The following is a 19,904-nucleotide window of genomic DNA, read 5'->3' as shown; positions in this document are numbered from 1 at the left end:
CATCTTTACATCCCTGAAGGCTCAGCTGCCACGCCGGCAGCCGCTTTATGGAAGCGCATTTTATCCAAAAAAGCAGTGTCCGCTGTTAAAGCTGCCTGCCAGAGGGGCACCCGACAGCAGCAAAAAGCGTCGCTGCAGGCAGGAGGCCTCTCTGAATGATACACGACATGCTCCTTCCCATCTGGAGGTCTGGCTGGGTTTTGTTACCTGAAGCTCGCCTACTGAAATTTAAAATCAAATTACGAAGGTATTTTAAATGAAAAGGGAACGGAGATTTACTATTTTTATGGGGAATTGAAAAAAAAAAATAGTTTGCAAAACTGAGATATGTTCCTTCCTAAGAGAGGATCAAGTACCTGCAAGTCCTAAAAAAAAAGGACTTTCTCAAACAAGCAAGGAATAAAGCTTAAGAGAAAATAAAAATAAACAGGCTTGAATTTAACCTGGCATTAATAAAGCTTAAGAAGGGATTATGTTAAGCTTGAAAATCACACGTGGTTTGATTTGGCAGCCCGTTTGGGTTTTCCTTCAAACTGCACTGAGGCTGCACCAGACCCCTTTGTGATGTGGACGGCCAGCCTGGCGGGGGGGCAGGACTGAGGGCTGCAGCGTAACTGCAGAATAACCTGCAAGTCCAAAGTCACTGAGTGATTTTTCACAGCAATGCTCGCTGAATCGCTAAAATAATAATAATAAAAAAATCGCTAAAATTGATTAAAAAAAAAACAACTGCTAAAATGCACCGCAGTGCAGGAGAACCCGCATGTTTACCAAGCCTTCCAGCAGCGAGGCATGGGGCATTTCTGGAGATGGGGTCAACGGGCAGAGCTTGAATTTTGACACAAAAGCTTAAGTTCAGGATTTTAGTCCAAGATCATCAGCTCAGAAGGATGCGAGCAAACTTTTCCTGCTAGCAACCTGTGCAAGGGCTGTTAAGGATGGGAACAGCAGCTCTGGGCTTCACCTGTTGGTCAGCCTGTCCAGTTTATTTCCCAGGAAAAGGCACGGCTGTGCAGTCTTCAGAACTAGAGGACAAAATTACCCTGTGGTGAGGGGGGGAACCAGTGTGGTTAGCAGTGCCAAATGGCAGAGCTGAGAGCCGAGCAATGCAGCAGCCCCCGCGCCCCTGCTGAGCACCACGCGAGCGATGCAGCACGGGACTCCGCGACAAACCTGCTGCTAAAATAACGGCCTTAATCCCAGCCGAGCGCCCGGATTAGGTGTTTATTAGGGTGACTGGCACTTCCCTCACTCCGGTCATCGGTGCTTCTTGGGCTGGATTAGGAGCAGGAGGGCCGTGAGGGTGCAGGAGGTGGGTCCGTCACCGTGCCACCAGTCACCACCGCGGGGGACCCAGGCTGCTGCTGCGCGGACGCAGGCCAAGGAAGAGTTTCAGAAACCTCTGGCTGTGGGGCATGAAGCTGCGTTGCTCTCAAAGCAGCGGCTTCCCACTGGTCAGATTATCTCCTGATTTGCTGCCTGGGGATTTAGCACATCGTGCCTGGAAGTCAGATGGGATCTGAGATGAGAAGAGCCAGAGGTCTTCCTGGCTGCACAGTGCCAAGGACGGGCACTTTTCCAGGTTCCCTCTAAATAATCTCACTTGGCTACAGAGGAGACAATTCCCATGCCCCAGCTGTGATACTACAGTTGTGCCACTGTCTTCTGCTTCTGATCTGTGTTAAAGTAACTTTCCCATGTTATCTCGCACTCGGTAGCGTGTAGCTCCCTTGCCTCAGGCATGATGCTAGGCTTCTGAGTGCCCATAAATTGTCCCAGTTTGCCCAAACAACCGATTTTCACCTGCTGTAGCCACCCCCAGGCTGGGACTGCCCCTCATTGCCCGAAGCTGGCACTATTCCCCCAGGACGAAGAGCACCTCTCGGCTCCCCGAAGCAGGAACAACGCAAGCCATCCCCAACGAGGGATCCCCGGGGATTCTTGCTCACGATGAGGCAACCCCTTTTTCTTTTTTCTTCAAATTGGCAACCGCAGATCAGATGCTACTCAGGGATTCGTTATTTACAGATAAGGAAGAGAGGAGTAAGAAAACACAAGTAAACATCCAGAGGGAACCCTCAGCCTTTGCTAGGGGAGGTGTGAAACGTGATGCAGGTGAGAACTCCTGAGGTGCTGTTGGAGGTGACAAACACAACTTGAAGCAAGGCCGCGTGAGGGTCACAGTCTGCTCGAGCTGCAGGCTGGGATTGATGCCCAAGGGCTTCGCAATTTACTCGCAAAACTCTGTAATTAAGCTTCTGCTTTCTTCCCAAACCAATCCTGCATGCTTTACAGCTTATAAAGGTGTACGTACAGACACATACACCCACACGGATGCATCGTTGGGAAAAGCAAGGCTAAGTGCACGTGACATAGAAACACGTGAGCACAATAATTGCACACCCTAAGAGAAAGCCAGGGGAGGATTCCCCTCGAAGGAGCCAGAGAGCAAGGCTGCCACCGCCCTACAGCCCATCCAGCATCCCGTGTACCTACGTGATACCACCTGCTACCTTCGGTACAACGTTAAGCATCTTTGCCGTAAATAGGAAAAGCGATCAGTCTCTGCTCATTTATCCGATCTTGCTACTACCTGAAGCTGTGACAGCTTCCCATTAAATTTTAACTCGGGACATGCCAGAGGGAGCAAAACATCCCCGGTGAACGAGCACCTCTGCGATGCAGTCAGGAGAGACGAGACAGGAACAGCTCAAAACCTGCAGAGTCACCATTACGCCAAAATTCAGGATGCCCACACTTCTTTCTGCCAACATGTATGACTATAAGCAAAGCCAGGAGCTGGAGACCTCCAGACTTCAATCCTGGCTAATTTCTGAAACATTTGGTGATGCTTTCCACTAAAAGCAGACGCAATCACCCTAACTCATTGAGGGTTTCCATATTGTACGTTCCTGTTCTAGCTACAATCAGGAAAAAAATAGAGATAAATTTGGAAATAAAGGAAACGGCGATTCAAGGTGTCTCACAGCAACGGAACAGAAGACATTTCATCGCACCAAATAAGCTACAGGACTTTGAAATATGAAGCAGAGACGGCAGCTTTCCGTAGCTTGGCTTGACATGAATGTGACAGTGCAACCTCTTCTCCCTTCAGTCAAATCCCCCTCTGCAAACAGACGAACGAGACTGAACACACCATCCATTTGAAGCTGCTTTTCTGTATTCCGGTGAATTATTTCATTGCCATAGAGCCTGACAAATATTAAAATATAAATTACAGGATTAAATAAGATTTTATTGTCACATTTAACTGCTTTGTCAGAGATGTACATTTTGCAGGGTTCTGTGCAGAATAAAAATAAAACTGTAGTTGCCATCTTGTCAGCTCTGATTTTGACACACACACGTCTAGAACACCTGGACTACACACAGGTGCTTGCAGATAGCCGGCGATAAAACCAGAACAAGGTCTCTGTTAAATGGATTGCAACACTCAAAGACAAAATGCAACAGTTTAAGGCTAACGAGAATAATGTAAAATAGTTAAAATAGACCACGAGATGCTTAAAGGTGGAAACACTCGACAGAAGGGAGGCAACTTTAACACCTCCTTTTTCCAAAGCCATTTTGCTTAATTCAGTACAGGTAAAGAGAGGCTAATGAGCAGACCTTTGCCTACGTATACAATGCAGACTGAAATTTGAGTCTTTTTCCAAATCTGATACATTTGAGCTTTCAAGCAACTGCTTTGTTCTTCTGGGTAGAAACCAAAGAAGTGGTTATTCACACCCCAAAGTGTGACATGCTTAAGATATCCTCATCTTAACTGCGTGTTTTCTCATTTACAGATCCGGGATAAAAGTCCAATAATACAAACCTTTTAGTGGCACAATTTCACATATTTTGGGCAATGTTAGTATACAAGCAGTAATTAAATAAAAAATAAGTGCATCCAAACGTGAAATTCTCTAAATATCCCACACTTCATGTATCCCAAATGGCAATTTTCGGATGAGAGCTGTAACTCAAATTAAAATAACCATTTACACATTCCATCCAGAGAAGAGAGGTAATAAGCCCAGGGGACTCCCCAAACAATCTTCTCCTACCCCGTCCCCTATTTATTACATAAAATAACTCACACAGAAGTGTAAACCCAATATTCAGATGCAAATAAAACGCAAGAAGCAGTTTCTGACGTTCGCAATTTGCGGACTCCAAAGTCCCATCACGGTGGAATTGACTACTTCCGTCAGTCATTTACTCCTCTATGTGCACTTTGCATTCATACTAAAATAACAAACGAGACACGAAATGAGGCTAGTGTGGCGTAAAGTCACTGTAAACCCAGCAACACCAGAATAATATCTATGACATTCATTTGGATGATTTTACCAGTCATCCCACCCCCCCAACACCCTTTACAGAAAAAAAGGCAACCATCTTTTTAAGTGATGCACACATTCTGCTAGTAAAAAAGTCGAAACAAACCCCTTCTCTGTTAAAAGAGCATGCCGATAGGTCGACCACATCTGTTTCAATCAGGCTCCTCAGAGTTAGCAACGTTTCTTTGCTCGCAAAGGCCAATTTGGCTTACCAGAGAAAGCTATTTTGAAGGCGGCTGATACATTTTTCCCTTTCAAAAATTAAAATTCAAGGCATGATAGTGCAAGAGGTAAGTTTTGATCTGAGAACATTATCTGTAGGCTAACTGTGCTTAGTTACTACAACCCAATTTATCGTCTTAAAGAAAATACGGCAACGAAAGCTACAAGATTTCTATCCATTTCATTTTGCCTAAATTTACCAGTACGTCCATGAACCTCACCAGTATTAGTACAACTTGATTATCCTAATGATTTCGTTATAAAACTTGCAAAATGTATCACAAGGTGAACAAACCCTCTAGTGCAAGTCTTCTACATCGCGTGCACAGTAATCCTGTGTAGTTCATTTCCTCCAGGTTAAATCCCCAAAATCTCTCTGTAACGATTATGAAAAAACAAACCAACCCAGTGTCACGTTGATTGTTTTTCCCCCTATCAAATCTGAGAAGTTTGAGCGTTCCTGGAATCGCCGTCAGGATGTGCTGAAGGTCGGGGATCCCTGGTCTGTGAGTATTCGCTGTCAGACGACTCCGTGGGTTCGAGCAAGTTTTCGTAATCACTGTCTTCTGACTCGTCAACATTGTCACCAACCGCTCTTTGGGAAGCTGGCATGGATGCTCCATTACCAGAATATTTCAATCCCGCGTTTGTCGAAACGTAACTGGAAGAACCTACTGCCTGAGGCCGAGGCATGAACGCATTGCTTTCTAGGAGACCGTGACCGACAGTACTTTCTTGACTGCTCGCATTGAGATCAGAGTACGGCGGGGGAGGATCGGAGACATCTGAATCTTCGAGCGTGCAGCCTTCCACGGCGAATCCAGTGTAGGACATTCGTGGGACAAACATGGGTTCCAGGTTATCTGTTGGCATTTGCCTGCTTAAAATTGCTTGCTGCAGCCCTATAAAAGGAAAGAAAATTGATTTAATGCTTCCATAAAGTACATTGCAAAGTAATTTATGTTTAAGCTAAGTTCCGCATCCCCAGCACAGGGAGCCCCAGCCAGGGCTCTGGCACTGCTGTAGCTCTGGTGAGGGGCAGCGTTCCCTGTCCCTGGAGAAGCTGGATCCCATCGCTGACATCGGGTCCCTGCAAAGAGCCACACAACAGGCAAACCCGCCACGGCCACGTCCTCTGATTTATTTAACGGCACAGTCAGACAACAGGCTTGTCCCCAAAGGGCAGGGTCTCCTTCCCCCTCACGTTACTTCCGCAGACGAGGCAATGCCAGAAGCCCCCGACACACCCTGCCCGTACGGATTTCACGGCGTCTCAACGTTTCACAGCAAACAGAGAGTAACATAAGCAGGATGGGGCTTAGAAAAAGCTGAAAAGCTGTTTGAAGAACGATTGCAGGGAGATGAAGGCCGCGCAGCTCCGTGCTGGTACTGCTCCTGCATTACAGCCTAAACGAGGGGATTCCATCAGCACGCGCTTGTTGGAGTTACGGCTGGCGCAGTGCTGGTAACGGCTGCAAGCGTGGCAGCACCAGGACAGGAATCCCCAAATGACCTTACCACGAGATGGTTGGCCAAGTAATTTTGGGAAGACATGCAGAGGAATGACGGACTGCACTATGAGGAGCAGATGCGTCCCGCAGAAAACGAGGTTTACCGTTGGTTTATGTGAACTACAAACATCAACGTGCAGTACACGTGCTCGGCTGCTGAGAACCAGGCAAATACTATTTTAGCACGAGCTGTAATGGTGAAGACCACAATTGGTATCCCGTAGCTAGTTTTAGGCACCGCACGTTCAGAAACACGGAACAAGCAGAGAAACTCCACCAAAAAAGGGAGTTTTTAGCGGTCTGGATACCAAACCTACGAGGAGGGAGTGAAATAACTTGGATAATTAGAAGAGACGGAGGGAACTGCTGAAGCCTTCGGATATATATAAGAGGGTACCATGGAGAGATAATCAGAAAGTAGTTTAAGGTAGAGCATTGTACATTAGACATGTTTTAACTGGCTTTTAACCCGTTATTGGCCTCCAAGTATCTGTAGAATGGACAGCAGAATATTTAAGGCTGCCTTGCAGCCAGGCAGACAAAATGCTGTCTGTTCTACTCACCACCTACCACACTTGTAGAAAAAGCAAAAATCAAAGCTGAAGAGATCCCTTAATCAGGCCAACGAGATCTCTCTTGACTGACTAGAAGGGCATATTCCCCTCAGGTGTATGACAAACTACAGCCTAGAACACTGACAAGGCAATTTTGGTGATCTGTCAAAGAAAGTCTCAACTGAGTTTAACGCTCCGGTGTCAGAGACAAAACCCGTTAACCAAAAATTCTCAGTAACAACAAGCTTTCACACAACGCTACCACAGGAATTCGAATCAAACATTCCCCCTTCCTCCAGCTCTGAGACTGATTAATTGGAACAACTCACTCACTAAAAACAAGGAAATTCACCCAATATTGAGAAAGCGAGGGAACAGAAGGCTGGCTGCACTATTTAGCAACTTGCATCTAAAAATATTAGAGATCCAAGCTGCGTGTTTTCTTCTTTCAGCCCTCTCACACGATACTCTGCTCTGGCACACGTTTCCAGTCCAGCATTTCCATCTCACTGGTAGTACCCAGGGGCTAGCACCGACTGCTCTTCCTCTTCCACCCCCGTCTTCTGCCATATGGGCTGGGATCAGCTCCAGCCGCACTAAATACCCAGCTCTGCTTCTTGCTAGCTCGCGCAGTAGCAGTTCTCTGGTTGCTTCATCTACAGCCAGGCAGGAAGCAAGAGTGACTCCTGCTGCTTCCACCTTTCCCATGGTCTCTAACCGGTGCTCAGCTCTTCACCTTTGGGGTTCAGGGAAGGAAGAACTCGGAGAAGGGGTGTGACAGATTCAACTTGGGTATAAAATACTGATTTGGTAACCGTACCTCGCTGCCTGGAGGAAAAACACATCCCATCAGGGCAACAGAGCGGCCTGTTGCACGGTTTGGGTTATTAACCAGGGAAGCGATCTGTTAGCCTCGGCCACAGCTTTACATAACGAGATACAAAGCCAATAAAAATCACGTTGTGGCTAAAAATACAAAATTTCGTTTTCTTATCATTTCAAAACATGGAAAGGCAGAGGCAGGCTTTGCTAAAAATACATCATTTACTTATCAATTCATTTTTAAGTATTATTTCCCATTTGCCTATTCCCTACCCTCTACTTTCGGTCTTCCCTTACACTCACAAATTAAATTAGATCGGCAACGTCTCCTTGGAAATGTCAGGCTGTTCACAAAACCTATTTACTGCTAACCAAAAGCGTCCTGAAGCCATACCCAATTTTCAGGGAGGAGGGACAGTGTGGCCGCCAGCCCACTACACCCACTCAGTAGGCCTGACTGATTCAATTTAAATCCCAACTCAGTACAAAACCTGCTATGCGGGTGTTCAAAACACAGCAGAAGAGTAATTCCTGCGGAGTCTCACTGGAAAGAGGAGAGCATCGTGCCTGTGTTACCTTGAATAAATCAAAGAATTTATTTGGAAAATAAATTCACAAAACCATTGACAGGTCCTGGTCTGTAAGCACAGTGCCCTGTTTCCATGCAATACTCCCCATGAATCTCTCCAGAGTTCAGGTTTGTTTCCATTCCTGGCCTTCCTACGCTTTTCCTTTCCTACAAGGAATCTTTTCCTGTGTTACTTCCAGAATTAACTTTCCTGTTCTTCCTCTACGGTTCCACCTGTCCCCTTTTTTCCAGTTTGCTAACGCTGGATGACTCCTACCAAAACATCTGCGGGGCACATAATTTCAAAGCTCAGGTATCGTTCAACATCAACCCCTTGTGCAACCTTCCCAGTGTTATTTGTTCTGTTTTGCTACGAGCTACCAGGAGCGTAACTCAAAACAATTCCTCAAAATGTTTGGTCTTTAGAGTGCCTTGTTCGGAAACAGCAAAGTGAAAAGAAGGTGACTTACTTTGTTTTTGTTCCTTTTCGTTTTTTCTCTGTGTGATTTGCCTTTTTAACTTGTTTACGTCAGCTTGAAAGGATTCAACAACGCGTTCACTTTTTTCTACATCTATGCAAACTGCCTAGGAGAAAAACAGAAGAAACACTAAGATTTTCCAAAAACAGGAGTTTTCAACATTTCCCTACACTGGGTAAGGAATGGAGATGAAATCTTGGAAAGACTCAATTTCAAGAACAGTTCTGGACAGTGTGGATATCTTATTTAATGTAAACGTGCCATACTAGATACTGTTTACATCCTCAGAAAATAAGCACCGGTCGTTATCATTAAACATGATCAGCTTTGGAAAACACAACTCTAAAAGCACCGATGAATCTTAAACAGTATGCCATTAGCAATTTACTGCTTCTTCCCCAAAAGGTTGCTATTAATGATCTCATCTACAGATGGAATTGAAAAATGTTAACTACGCTTTCAGTTCCGACTCTAATTTTTAAAGTTCACGGTTTAAAAAAGCCCCCAGACACAGAACTCGGCGGTGAATAATGCAAACAGAGGCTTTTCAGCTCCTTTACCAAAAAACTTGTAACTTCCAGCCCTGTAACTTTCTGAAACATTTGCTTTAAAGACAACAGTCCCCCAACGGAGGAACTCCTAAATAATTTTTCAGCTCTGTAACGATGTACAGGAGGAACATTTACCTGGTAAAACATAACAAAGTCATACTTTTACCAGGTAGAAAGACAACTCCCCGATGATGTCACATTTTCCACGTTTCCAGATACCGATTCGAACACCGGTGAGAACACCAAAGGATGTACGTGCTCTTGGCAAAAACGCATTAAAGAGTAATGCCATTAGCTAATGCGACAGACATCTGAAAATAAGGCACGCTCATGTCTCGTGGAGCCAGCGCGAACGCTGTCTGCCTTCTGGCTGCCAGTTACCCACCGCGGCAGGCAGGTTAAGGGGGGCCACTGCCACGGAGAAGCAGCAGGGCCCGGGGGTGAGCCCACCGCTTTGTGCCCTGCTCCGTGTGCCAAGCAGCACGGCTAAGCTGGAGCACAGGCAGAAAAATCACCGCAGGGCAGGCGTAAAGGGAAAGCCTGGAAATAATCTGTGACTACAGCCCAACGAGCAGACGTGTGCGCTCCCGAGGCAGCACAGCTACGTTGCTCTTTGCACAGACAAGCTGTGAACTGACAAGGTTACATTTAGTGGATGTGACACACGAGGCCCCCTCGGATGCGTTGCCACGTTTGGAGCAGGATCCACTCGCGCTGTACGCAAAGCATTCACAAGCTTTCGCTACCAGATGGAGCTCTCTGTGCTGCATGCGACTCACTAAGAGACAGGAATCGTTTTGAAGCTCACACAGGCCTTTAAGCCTGTGCAAATCCCCACAGCCTTCGAGAAAGCTTTTCTTCAAGGCATGCTCTTACAAATTGCTAACATCTCCCAGAAATCACTAAGCATTAAATCACTGGCTCGCAAAAGGGAAAGAATCAATGAGATCCCCATCAACCACCTTTCCTGCAGCCACTGCAAATGCACGTACTGAACAGAAACCGTCACGTTCCGCTATTAAAGTCAAACATTCTTGCACAGTTCACGAGAAATGGCTTACGAGCACTGAAGAATTGCATCTCCCGCACTCCTGGTTTAATCAAATGACAAACAAGCGAAGCCACAGACACCGACCAATGTTAAGTAAAGGAAGTTACCTGTACTTTTTCCTGAAGTGCATTATAAACCTGATATATAGCCCTGATGTCCTTCATCACTCCATCTTTGTCAAAGAAATCAGTACTACCAAAAAAAGCAGAAACCATTGGTTAGAGAAGACAACACAAGTTTCTACCTCATACTGTCCTTGAGTTGCTGTGAAGCAGTCGATTGCTGTATTTCCCAAAGGTATTTTGTTTTATCTTGCTAAAAAAAGTACTGTACTCTCAAGAACCAAAACCTGGACGGCAGGATATTTGACACCAAGGATCCTTCTGGAACAATGAAGTCCCATTTGAATGAGATTAAACTTATGCAGAACTCTTTAAGCTTGTCTAATTTCACTGTCAAATCGTAAGAGCTACTTTGCATTTAAAGCATTTAATTAAAATGATCACCATCAGAAAAAAAAACACAAGAACCAGATACTCCAAATCAGCGTTTCAGTTTTAAACAGGCTTGCACAGAGAATTCACTGAAAAAAAATCAAGTTACAATCCTCCAGCCAGAAGGCCTGCAGCGCCGACTGCCCGTACAGACTCTGCTTTCCCGAGTCGTGCATTTGTTCTTGTCAAAGATTTGATTCTAAGCAGAAAAAGTGCAGCAGGAACCAACTGTTCGTTCTCCTGCATATGCATAGTCCTACTGGTCTCTGGAAGGGAGAGAAGGGAGAATTTGACAAAACCTTACCCGTGTTCCTTAATAACTTTGGCATAATTCTGAGAAGTATTTGGCACTGAAGAGACTTTGTATTCCTGTTGACTGGTGTTGCCTAGATTGGGAATAGTAAGTGACACCCTTTGATTATACCTGTAGAGAAAATACAGAAAGAGTTCTTAATTCCAAGGTATCATTTACAACAGTCTTGGCACTATTCCATCTCTTTGATGATCACAGCTCTTCTAATATCCAGGGTTCTGGATTAAGTGTATAACAAAAGCTGAGAAATATTAGAAGCTGTGTTCAAAATAAACACGATAGCACACTCCCCAGAGATGGATCTACCTTCGTACGTCCTACAGCCATTTAAAATTGTGCCTGCAAACTACCAGAGACACAAGAATGGTGAAGCGACATTCATATCTCCTACAAGAAACACAGTACTGTCACCTCATTTCTCTTAAAATAAATTTGTTTGAATACTTAAAGAGCAAAAAGAACATCCACTCTCCCGGATAAATTTATAAACTGCTTGCACAGGGGAAAAAGAAAGCTGTCATCACTAACAACTGCACACCAAGATAGCACTCGATAAACAGAAGAACTTGTTCAGTAGTGCCAACTTCAAAATGGTTTATAGAGAATAGCAGTAAGAAGCAGAAAATAAACAAGGATTGCTTCACACAGAGATTGCTTACCTTCGGTTGGGTCTAAAAAGCACATATTCTAAAGCATGGGTGGAGTTATTTGCAGTGGAAATGAAGCTGAAGAGAAGGAAGACAAGATCAGGCACTCCGAGAATGTGGGTCAGCTGTTTATGAATGATGTGCTCTCTATAGGACATCTGCTGCTGAGTGTTTCTCCTAAATCTGTACCATCCGATAACGTTCTATAAGCAAAGAACACCAGAAAAAAAAAAAAGCAAAAACAACAAAATATTAATTGGGAGATGCAGATTTACCTGCTGATAAGAAGATTGCTAGAACTATATCATCATCGTCATTACCCAATTCTTGGAACAGCTTTATTACAACAAAATCTGTCTCAATTACTAGGGGATTAAACCTATTTAACGGTCCAGAAGTGCCCCATCCTGCTACGCACGGCTACTGACTGCTCAGCCTTACTGTGCTACAACCACTTGTGTCCTCGGTGGTATTTAGGATCCTACTTCCATTACAGGTTCTCCTTCAGCTGTTCAGTTTTAGCAATAAACCTTGGAGCATCTTCAAAACATTAGACCTGAGCAGACTTGACACAGAGATGATTTTTTCCCCTCAGTATTTCAACTGCCTGTTCTCTTGTATTGATTTGTAAGATATTTCCAGTGCTGTGCAAAGATATTTGCAAATACTTCTCTGTTCATGAGACGTGTGGGCCTCCTCTGCTGTGTACAGCGGTAAAATTGTGCCTTTAATTGTGATAGATGCACACGCACAGCAGGTAAGACACTCCAATTATTATTTTGAACACGAGATGTATTAAATTCCTTTAGTTAATGTAAACTGAACATTTAAATTAAGACGATAATGACAAAGGACTCATCGCTAACAATCTGTTTTAGGAAGACACCCAAAAGAGGCGCCGTCATGTAACGATGCATTCAGATTGTGTATGTTTGTTGGAAAGGAGCAGATTCTAGGCATTAAACAACATGACACCCATATTAAACAACAACAAAAAAACAGTAAGAAGCATTGGTTTTAACTTCTTATAGTTAAATCTGTACAATTTAATAGTCTGGATGTAATAAAATGTGCTTATTTTGCTAACAAAATGGAACAGACGACCTGGACAGCACTACTTCCTGTTATTGGTCGGCATTCTGACAATTAACGGCATTACATTTGTAATGCTCTGATCCCAGAACATTTGCAAATTTTCTTTTTTTGTTGTTTTTTCTTCCTGCAAGGTAGATCCTAAGAAAAAATTCAGCTGAAAACCGGCGCGAGACAGACATTTTTGAATTACTGTTTTTGTCTCGTCTCCGGAAGGGGAATTTGATACGCTCTGCAGTGTTCTGTTGTCAAGTTACGGGGTTACGGAATTCAGGATCTGAGACCGGGATCTTACTCCATCACCAGCGTAAAGATGTGTCTGTACACATAGATTCATGCACACAAGGTACATAGGTACTAAGCATAAATACAAGTGTACACAGAAGATTTCATTCTGAGGGCATTTGGTAGAAGAGGGAGGTAAGAAAAACCATTGCAATGATTAACATTGCAGAAATTTAGGACTTGCTTCCCTAAAGATCCCTCCTCAGCAATACTCCTGTCTGTAAGCAGAAGTCCACGATTCAGGCTGGTAAAATTACCAGAATATAAAGACTGCAGGTTCAGCGATGCTAAATTCACTCTTACTCAGACCGCGGTTGTGAAAGTTACACCTGAGTCACCTGTGGAGGACAGAAATCCCCAACATAGCCTAACACAGCAGTTCTACAACCAGCTGGAATGACATTGCTGTGCTGCTGCTGCTTTGTAAAAGGAAAAGCAACAACAAAGGTATTGTATTTAGCAGCCCTACCTTGCACTAAGCAGGCCTCATGTCAGAATTCACGTACTAGCAGGCGGTTTTCTGCTAGGTCTAGCAAGAAGGCGACCGGTGGATTCATTCCACCATACGGAGCCACATCTTCAGCTCTGCTTTTCTGAGCTCATTTAGCTCAGCAATTAGACAAAGCACTAATAGTAACCCTTCGTTTCTGGAAATCTGAACTTCAACGCTTCGTATTTCTTCAGGGAATTTAGACGTTGCCCCCCGTTTAACGTAAGTACCACAAATCCACAAACTTGTTCTGATGCGAGGCTTACCCTCCACACATCAGATCAGATTTGTAAAAGGAAATATTTCTTCTAGTTAGCTACCCGCTTTTTTTCAGAACCACTCTTTCTAATTATAGGCTCTTAATTATAGACTTAATTATAGACTAGAACAGGAGGAAAAGGTAGAAAACTTACTTTTCTTCGATCTTTAAGAATTCTGTCCAAACTCTCCTCATTAACCTTGCCTGCATAGTCGTAAAAGCTTGAACCAAAAAAGGAAAAGAGAAATGTAGGCACACAGTTTTCACACACACATTATACACAGTTTATACTCCGAGCGTTTCTCTAACAGATCATTCTATACGGCAGAAATCCACCTCTGGACTACAACCTCTGACTACAGAGCTAACAGACAGAGGCAGTTCTCCCAGAGGGAGAAGCAGAGCACCTCAGTTAGACGTGTAAGACTAGCTGGTGTGAATACTCTAACCCCTTTTAAGCAACGAGCAATGAAGTGTGGTATGCCTGCAGTTATTAGTTTTAAGGTGCTTCCATTACACACATCAGTTCCATGACTAGCACCTCACCAGCAGCCTCTACAACAAGGGGTACGCACATAAATGGACTGGGTAATTTTATTTTGACCCAAACCCTGCTTTGCTAACAGGAGGTCTGCCTGCCAAGGAGGAAAGGACAACAGGGCCACTTTACACGCTGCTACAAGTTAATTTCTTGAGCTCCAGTCCTGCAATTAGACTCACGAGGAGACCCTTGAAGCCCAAACAATTGCACCAGGGTCAGCAAGAACACAAAGAAGCATCGGGGTCTTTCCACACGGCTCTACTTACAGGACAAAGGCCCAGGCCCTAACAAGTTGTTATTTAGAGGACGCAGTAGATTTAAGAATTCATGAAGCTATCTACACAGATAGGTTTATAAATTCAAATGGATCACACTTCATAACAGAAGGGAAAGCATTTGAAAATAGATTCCTCCTCGACTTACCTGCCAAGTCCTTAGTCTCTGTCAAGAGCTGATATCACTAACCCCTAAAGCAGTGCAGGAGAACACTCTGTTTTAGAGGTCTATGATCTCAGCTCTTGTGCGAGGGGGAAAAAAACATCCTGAGCTCAGTACTTGGCTGGTAAATGAGGGTGGAAGTAAAATTTGGTTTTAAGACGCAAGTTGTTTTGAGTATTAAGACGACAACTCTTTAGAAATCTGAGATACACATTATATTAGCATAATCTTTCCAATTCATGCTCACAGCGTTTGCTTATTCGTTTAAGTAGGGGATATCTAATTCTTTCTTCACGACTTTAAGTAATTTTCTCACAGGATGAGCAACTAGTAGCTCGCAGAACGCCTTCATTGAAAGCTCAACAGCCGGAAATCAGTCCTGTTAAAACCCTCACTTCTCATTCAGTTCCTGCTCTTTGGCAAAAAGCACTGGAGCCAAGCCTGTAACGTTCAACATGAGCAATGCCTGCTAACGAGGACACAGTGCAGAGGAGCCACAGGCCCCCTTAGGCTGGCTACCTCTGAGTCAAAAGGATAAGGCAGAGTGCCCCCACAGCAGCACCTGCTACAGCTGAAGGAACAGAGAAACTGGCATCGTGCTCTGGTACTGATAAAGGTCACAGCAACTCTGCCAGGTTCCCCCGTGCTCTGCAGTAAATAAATTCAGGCTCTTGTGCAGAAAGCTCGTCAAGAAATAAACTTCTTCCCCTTCCTCCATCAGCTCAGTTGCTAAAAACCAATTCCTTGCCTGGGGAGGGACAGCGAACGTGAGCGGTTTTGCTGTGTGCTGCACGAACATCACCAGGCACCACAGAGAGTCTCCCAGACACTGGGATATTATCTTGCTGTGTGGAGTCTCCAGCATATAAATCACCGGGATAAGAGTGCCCTCTGTAATTATCAGATAGCAAGTGTCAGCCTGCAGCTTCTCTCTCTAACGTAGCTAATGCCAATCACGGTATCTAAGGTACTGCGTCTCTTAATTGGCTGGAAAGCTCTAAATAAAGACAAGAAGAGATTCATTGGGAATTCCTTCTAAAAAGGATTTCTAGAGAGCAATTTAGAAGCTATCACTGCATAACAAGTGACGACTATAGAGGAAAGCCAGGTGTAATAGACTGAGGCTGCTAAATGGAACACATTAGGCCTATATTTAATTTTAATTCTGGACTGCAGAAAAACAGAGGGCAGAAAGAACTGCTAAGCCGAAAGCTTTAGAATTACTTGGTGCAAGTCAGCACAACTAACGACAAAACAACTCGTTAACCCAGCAAGTTAATGGGTAAAGGCACACAAGGCGTACTGCGAGCCACCAGGCTTCAGCAGAGCTAGCCTAAGACTCCAGTCATTTAGATTGGTTTTGGCGTTCATCGTAATTATCAGCGGTATGATTGGATCTAATATCCACCTCCACTGCACGGGGGCGAAATTAGGAGAGGAAACGGAAGAAGCCCGTAGCAGCTACCTCAGCAGCCCTTCTGAACTAAGATTTTGTAGGAAGGCAAGAGATGCTGGAACTGCAAACTTACACCCTCATCACCGTGGCTGCTGCAGTTCACACGTTTCTGTAGCGTCACCAATGAGCACACAAGGCAAACAGTGCTAGGCACATCTGAGACGCTCACACGCCTCACCGAGTTCGGTATTCCCCAGCCAACACAAGGAGACAACAGAAAAAGCTTACCTAAAGAGTTTTGAACAAGGCTCGTGGTTATGGATTTCTGCAACAACAAAAAAAAAAGAGAGACATATGTCCGACTGCTCGGGATAAAGAGACGTTAGGCATACCTTGCATAACTTTTCCACATCACAGCTATGGATCAAACAAGCACTTGTGTCAGGCCCCACGCTGCCCTTCATGTCTCAGCAACACCTGATGACGCAGCACCAGGAAACCAGCTTCTCCTTCTGATCTTCCACTTCACTGAGGGAAATACTTCCACAGTAAGGCTCACACCGGCTCTGGTATACACAGATACACCCTAGCCTCAGGTATATACGTTTTAAATTATCTTATTATACGTATTTAAGTTATTTTATGGTTGTAACCTCTTCACAAAGGCATTCACGTTTTTTTCTTTCCTTTTTGAAACACCTTTCCACATTTTACTTGCATTCATATTCACTGCTGCTGTAATAAACAGCGTGTAAAAAGGCTGGGGGGGGAAATCAGGGAAGTTTTCTCTACTGGAGTATTTAACCTGGTGAGACAACTGGAATCTGTTACGGAAAAAGGGGTGAAACACCACTCCACAATGATTAGCTGCATTTTCACTTTATATAACAGAATTATAACTTTTTTTTTAAAGTCACTGCCATTTTTTTCCTTAGTGATAAACGCTAACGTGCTTATTTAAGCATCAAAGGCTGCCACACATCAGTAGTCACAAAGAGGGAAAAGAGCAAGAATCCAGTCCATACCACTCCCCTCACACCAGGCGTGACTTAACTTTTTGTGGCATTTAGTACTTCTTTAGTACTCCACTCGGACCTCTCACCAAACACAGCCCGTCCTTCCATTGCTGTACTCTGATCACCCAACTTGCCCGAAACCCCATCTGCGGGGCCGCACAGCCCTTACGTGGCAACACCCTTTCAGCTCTTCCATTTGAACGCCACCGAGTGTTCAGCCACAGCTCCGTTTAGCCCCTTCCTTCCTGGAGAGCCTCTCAGTGACTCACCACCTGCCGTTCTGACAGCCACAGCCTGCTCCCGACGGCAGGCAGAACTCACCATTCCCGAGAGCAACACAGCAGGCACAGCAGATTTAGCCTCGCAGCAGCTTTAGCACAAGGCCCTGAGCATCAGCGGCACGCGCGCTGCCTGAGAAGCCACGTTCCCGCCGCCAAGACGAGTTTGTGCTGCTGCTGTCAGACTTTGAAGCGACTGAAACTAAAGGAGGTCAGTATCAGCACCACGTTTTCATCCTTGCCCACAGCAATCTGTGGAGGTGATTTGCTAAACAAGGCCGGTAAATTTAATTATTCCGGCCTAGACCAACTCCTTCCAGCAAATACACTGACCACAAAAAACAGAACAGTAACTGAAAAGAGGGCGATTTCTTAACATGACTAATTCCTGGCTTCTGAAAGCACACTAGGGTGCAGCTGGAAGTGACGTTACGGTATTATATTGTCACCAATAACTAGGTCAGATCCCACTGAACAGTCACATCCAGCGTTGTCTGAACGGTTTCAGCTGCTTTCCTTTATCTGACACTCTGATAACCGCTATATACACATAAAAATTCCATCCCCTTATTTTCTGTAATTCATCTCAAAGCCTAGTGCAGGTCACACAATCCAGTTACCACCTGTTTTTCTTTAGGGATAACCAGAACAGGAATCTAACCTAACCCTCAAGATTGTTGCATACACACCCACCACTACTGAGCAGTGGCAAGAGCCCTCAGCCGTACAATAATAAGGGACGTGGTTTTACAGGCCGTTGTTTCATTAGAAATCACCTTCTGAGAGTCACCTGCACGATGTTTGTGTTAGCTAAGCTTTATAGATCCTGGTAAGTTACCTACAATCCATCCCACAAAGCCAAGTACGTACATGTTTGGGTTTTAAAAGACTTGAGATGCATTTCAACACCGAGTTATAGCCACGTATAAAAAAGGCATTTTCTCCCAGGAGCTTCCTAATCTAAGTCACAGAGAAGCTGTCACAGGCTTTTACCTCTCTTGTGTATCGAAACATCAGCATCAACCATCAGCATTTCCCATCGAGAGCTTGCTTCTGTTACCATCGCTTCAAATCAGCTCTGCAGCACTCGTGCTTCTTATCAACGCATGGTTTGACAAACATTCCGTGGCAAATTATGTCTTGACAGCTTACAGTGCTGCCAGTCAGCCAGCCAAATCCTCCACTAGCAATTTGCCCCCTTTCAGCACCAGTAAATCACGCAGAGCATTTACCTTAAGTGCATCCCTGTATGCAGGCAGCCCTACAAACAGGAAACTCTCTGCAGGGCCAATAAATCGTTCCTCCATTACAAAACTCCCGTAGCTCAGAATGAACCATCTCTTCTTCACAAGAAGGGACGTGCAAAAAGCCCCTCTATCCAGCAAGTGGCCTCGGCCATGAGCAAAAAAACAGCGCGGCAAACGGGTTAGTGCTGATTTTGAGAAGACTGGAAAATCTTTTGGTGGTCTCACAAGTGAAATAGCAATCCTTACTGAACCGTTACACTGAGACACAAAAGGCTGAACAGTGCTTCTCACAAAATTTCCCGTTCTGTTCCTTACCGATGACTTGTAGGAACTCGGTGTTGCTGATCTGCGAGTCGCTAATGCTAAAGGTCTCTTCTTGTCTTACCTCTCCTAGCAGAAATCCTTCCTGCAATTTCAAGGGGAAAAAAAAATAAAAACGCAAAAAATAGAAAAAAAAACACTACATACACTAATTTATTGCAGATTTGTTATCATTAAATGGAAGACTAAAAGCATTGTTATAGTTTGAAATACACAGCTGAGCTGCAGGTATATCCAGTGATGAGATCTACCAGGGCTGACTTTCTGATTCACAGCACCGCAGCGATTAGCTGTAGAATAACAGGATGTTTTAATGTCCAGAAATGCTCGCTGTGCTGCAAGCATCCCTCGGAAACACGCGATTTACGGAGGGAAACGGGGACTAGGGAGGGGAGCGCCCTGCCTGCAGCCCCAGCCCCACAGGACCGGGGAGGGCAGAGAGAGGCCCGATGCGAGGCAGGGCACCCCCAGCACCGTCCCGGAAGGCCAGGAGCAGGCAGGATCCCCCCCCCCCCCCCCCCCCCGGGGGCGCCGCGGCCGCCCCGGCGGGCGGGGGGCCCCCCCCCCCCCCCCACCGGCGGGGCTCCCGGAGCCTCCCTGAGGAGCCGGGGCCAGGCCCCGAGCCCCGCCACCCCCGGCAACCCAAAGCCCGGCCCTTCCCCACCCAACCGGGCAGCAGCAAGCGGGGACGCGGGGCTACGGCCACGGCCGGCGGGGTGGCGGCGGCGGGGCCGGGCACGTACGTGGTCGGCGCTGCTGTTGGCGCTGCAGTAGCAGACGGAGCTGAACGTGTAGCCCGAGATGGAAGCCGCCATCTTGGAGACCCCCCGCCGCCGCCGCCGCCGCTCCCACAAGGCGCCGCGAGCCCTCCCCGCCCGCCCCGGTTCCGGCGGCGGCTTCTGGCGGGGGCTGCTGGGAGTTGTAGTGCTCCAGGCGCACCCGGGGGTAACCGGGGGGAAACGGTCCCTAAGGTCGCCGGGGCC

At 45.6% G+C, this 19,904-nt stretch overlaps 1 protein-coding gene across 1 annotated transcript; it reads right to left on the bottom strand.

Annotated features, from left to right (window-relative positions):
• Positions 1-3,159: 3,159 nt before the first annotated feature.
• ABRAXAS2 (abraxas 2, BRISC complex subunit) lies at positions 3,160-19,765 on the bottom strand. Its single transcript, XM_035330035.1, has 9 exons — positions 19,665-19,765; positions 18,916-19,006; positions 16,348-16,384; positions 13,839-13,905; positions 11,571-11,761; positions 10,903-11,022; positions 10,212-10,296; positions 8,494-8,608; positions 3,160-5,470 (listed from the first exon to the last, which is right to left on the bottom strand). Exons 1-9 carry the CDS (start codon positions 19,734-19,736, stop codon positions 5,004-5,006), a joined length of 1,245 nt encoding a protein of 414 aa, XP_035185926.1. The 5' UTR covers positions 19,737-19,765; the 3' UTR covers positions 3,160-5,003.
• Positions 19,766-19,904: the final 139 nt, after the last annotated feature.

This window comes from Oxyura jamaicensis, chromosome 6 (genome assembly GCF_011077185.1).
Source record: "Oxyura jamaicensis isolate SHBP4307 breed ruddy duck chromosome 6, BPBGC_Ojam_1.0, whole genome shotgun sequence".
Taxonomy (NCBI): Eukaryota; Metazoa; Chordata; class Aves; order Anseriformes; family Anatidae; genus Oxyura; species Oxyura jamaicensis.
Note: the sequence above shows the minus strand (reverse complement) of the source record. Positions and strands in the feature narration are given on the sequence as shown.

What these genes read in the sequence shown, in the direction of transcription:
- ABRAXAS2 (XM_035330035.1), bottom strand. Translation starts at nt 19,736, where the DNA reads ATGGCGGCTTCCATCTCGGGCTACACGTTCAGCTCCGTCTGCTACTGC. An exon ending in TTCTTAAAGATCGAAGAAAA is followed by an intron (nt 11,762 to 13,838) that starts GTAAGTTTTCTA and finishes CTTTGCTTATAG; the next exon opens with AACGTTATCGGATGGTACAG. An exon ending in CGAAAAGGAACAAAAACAAA is followed by an intron (nt 5,471 to 8,493) that starts GTAAGTCACCTT and finishes TTCCTTTTATAG; the next exon opens with GGCTGCAGCAAGCAATTTTA.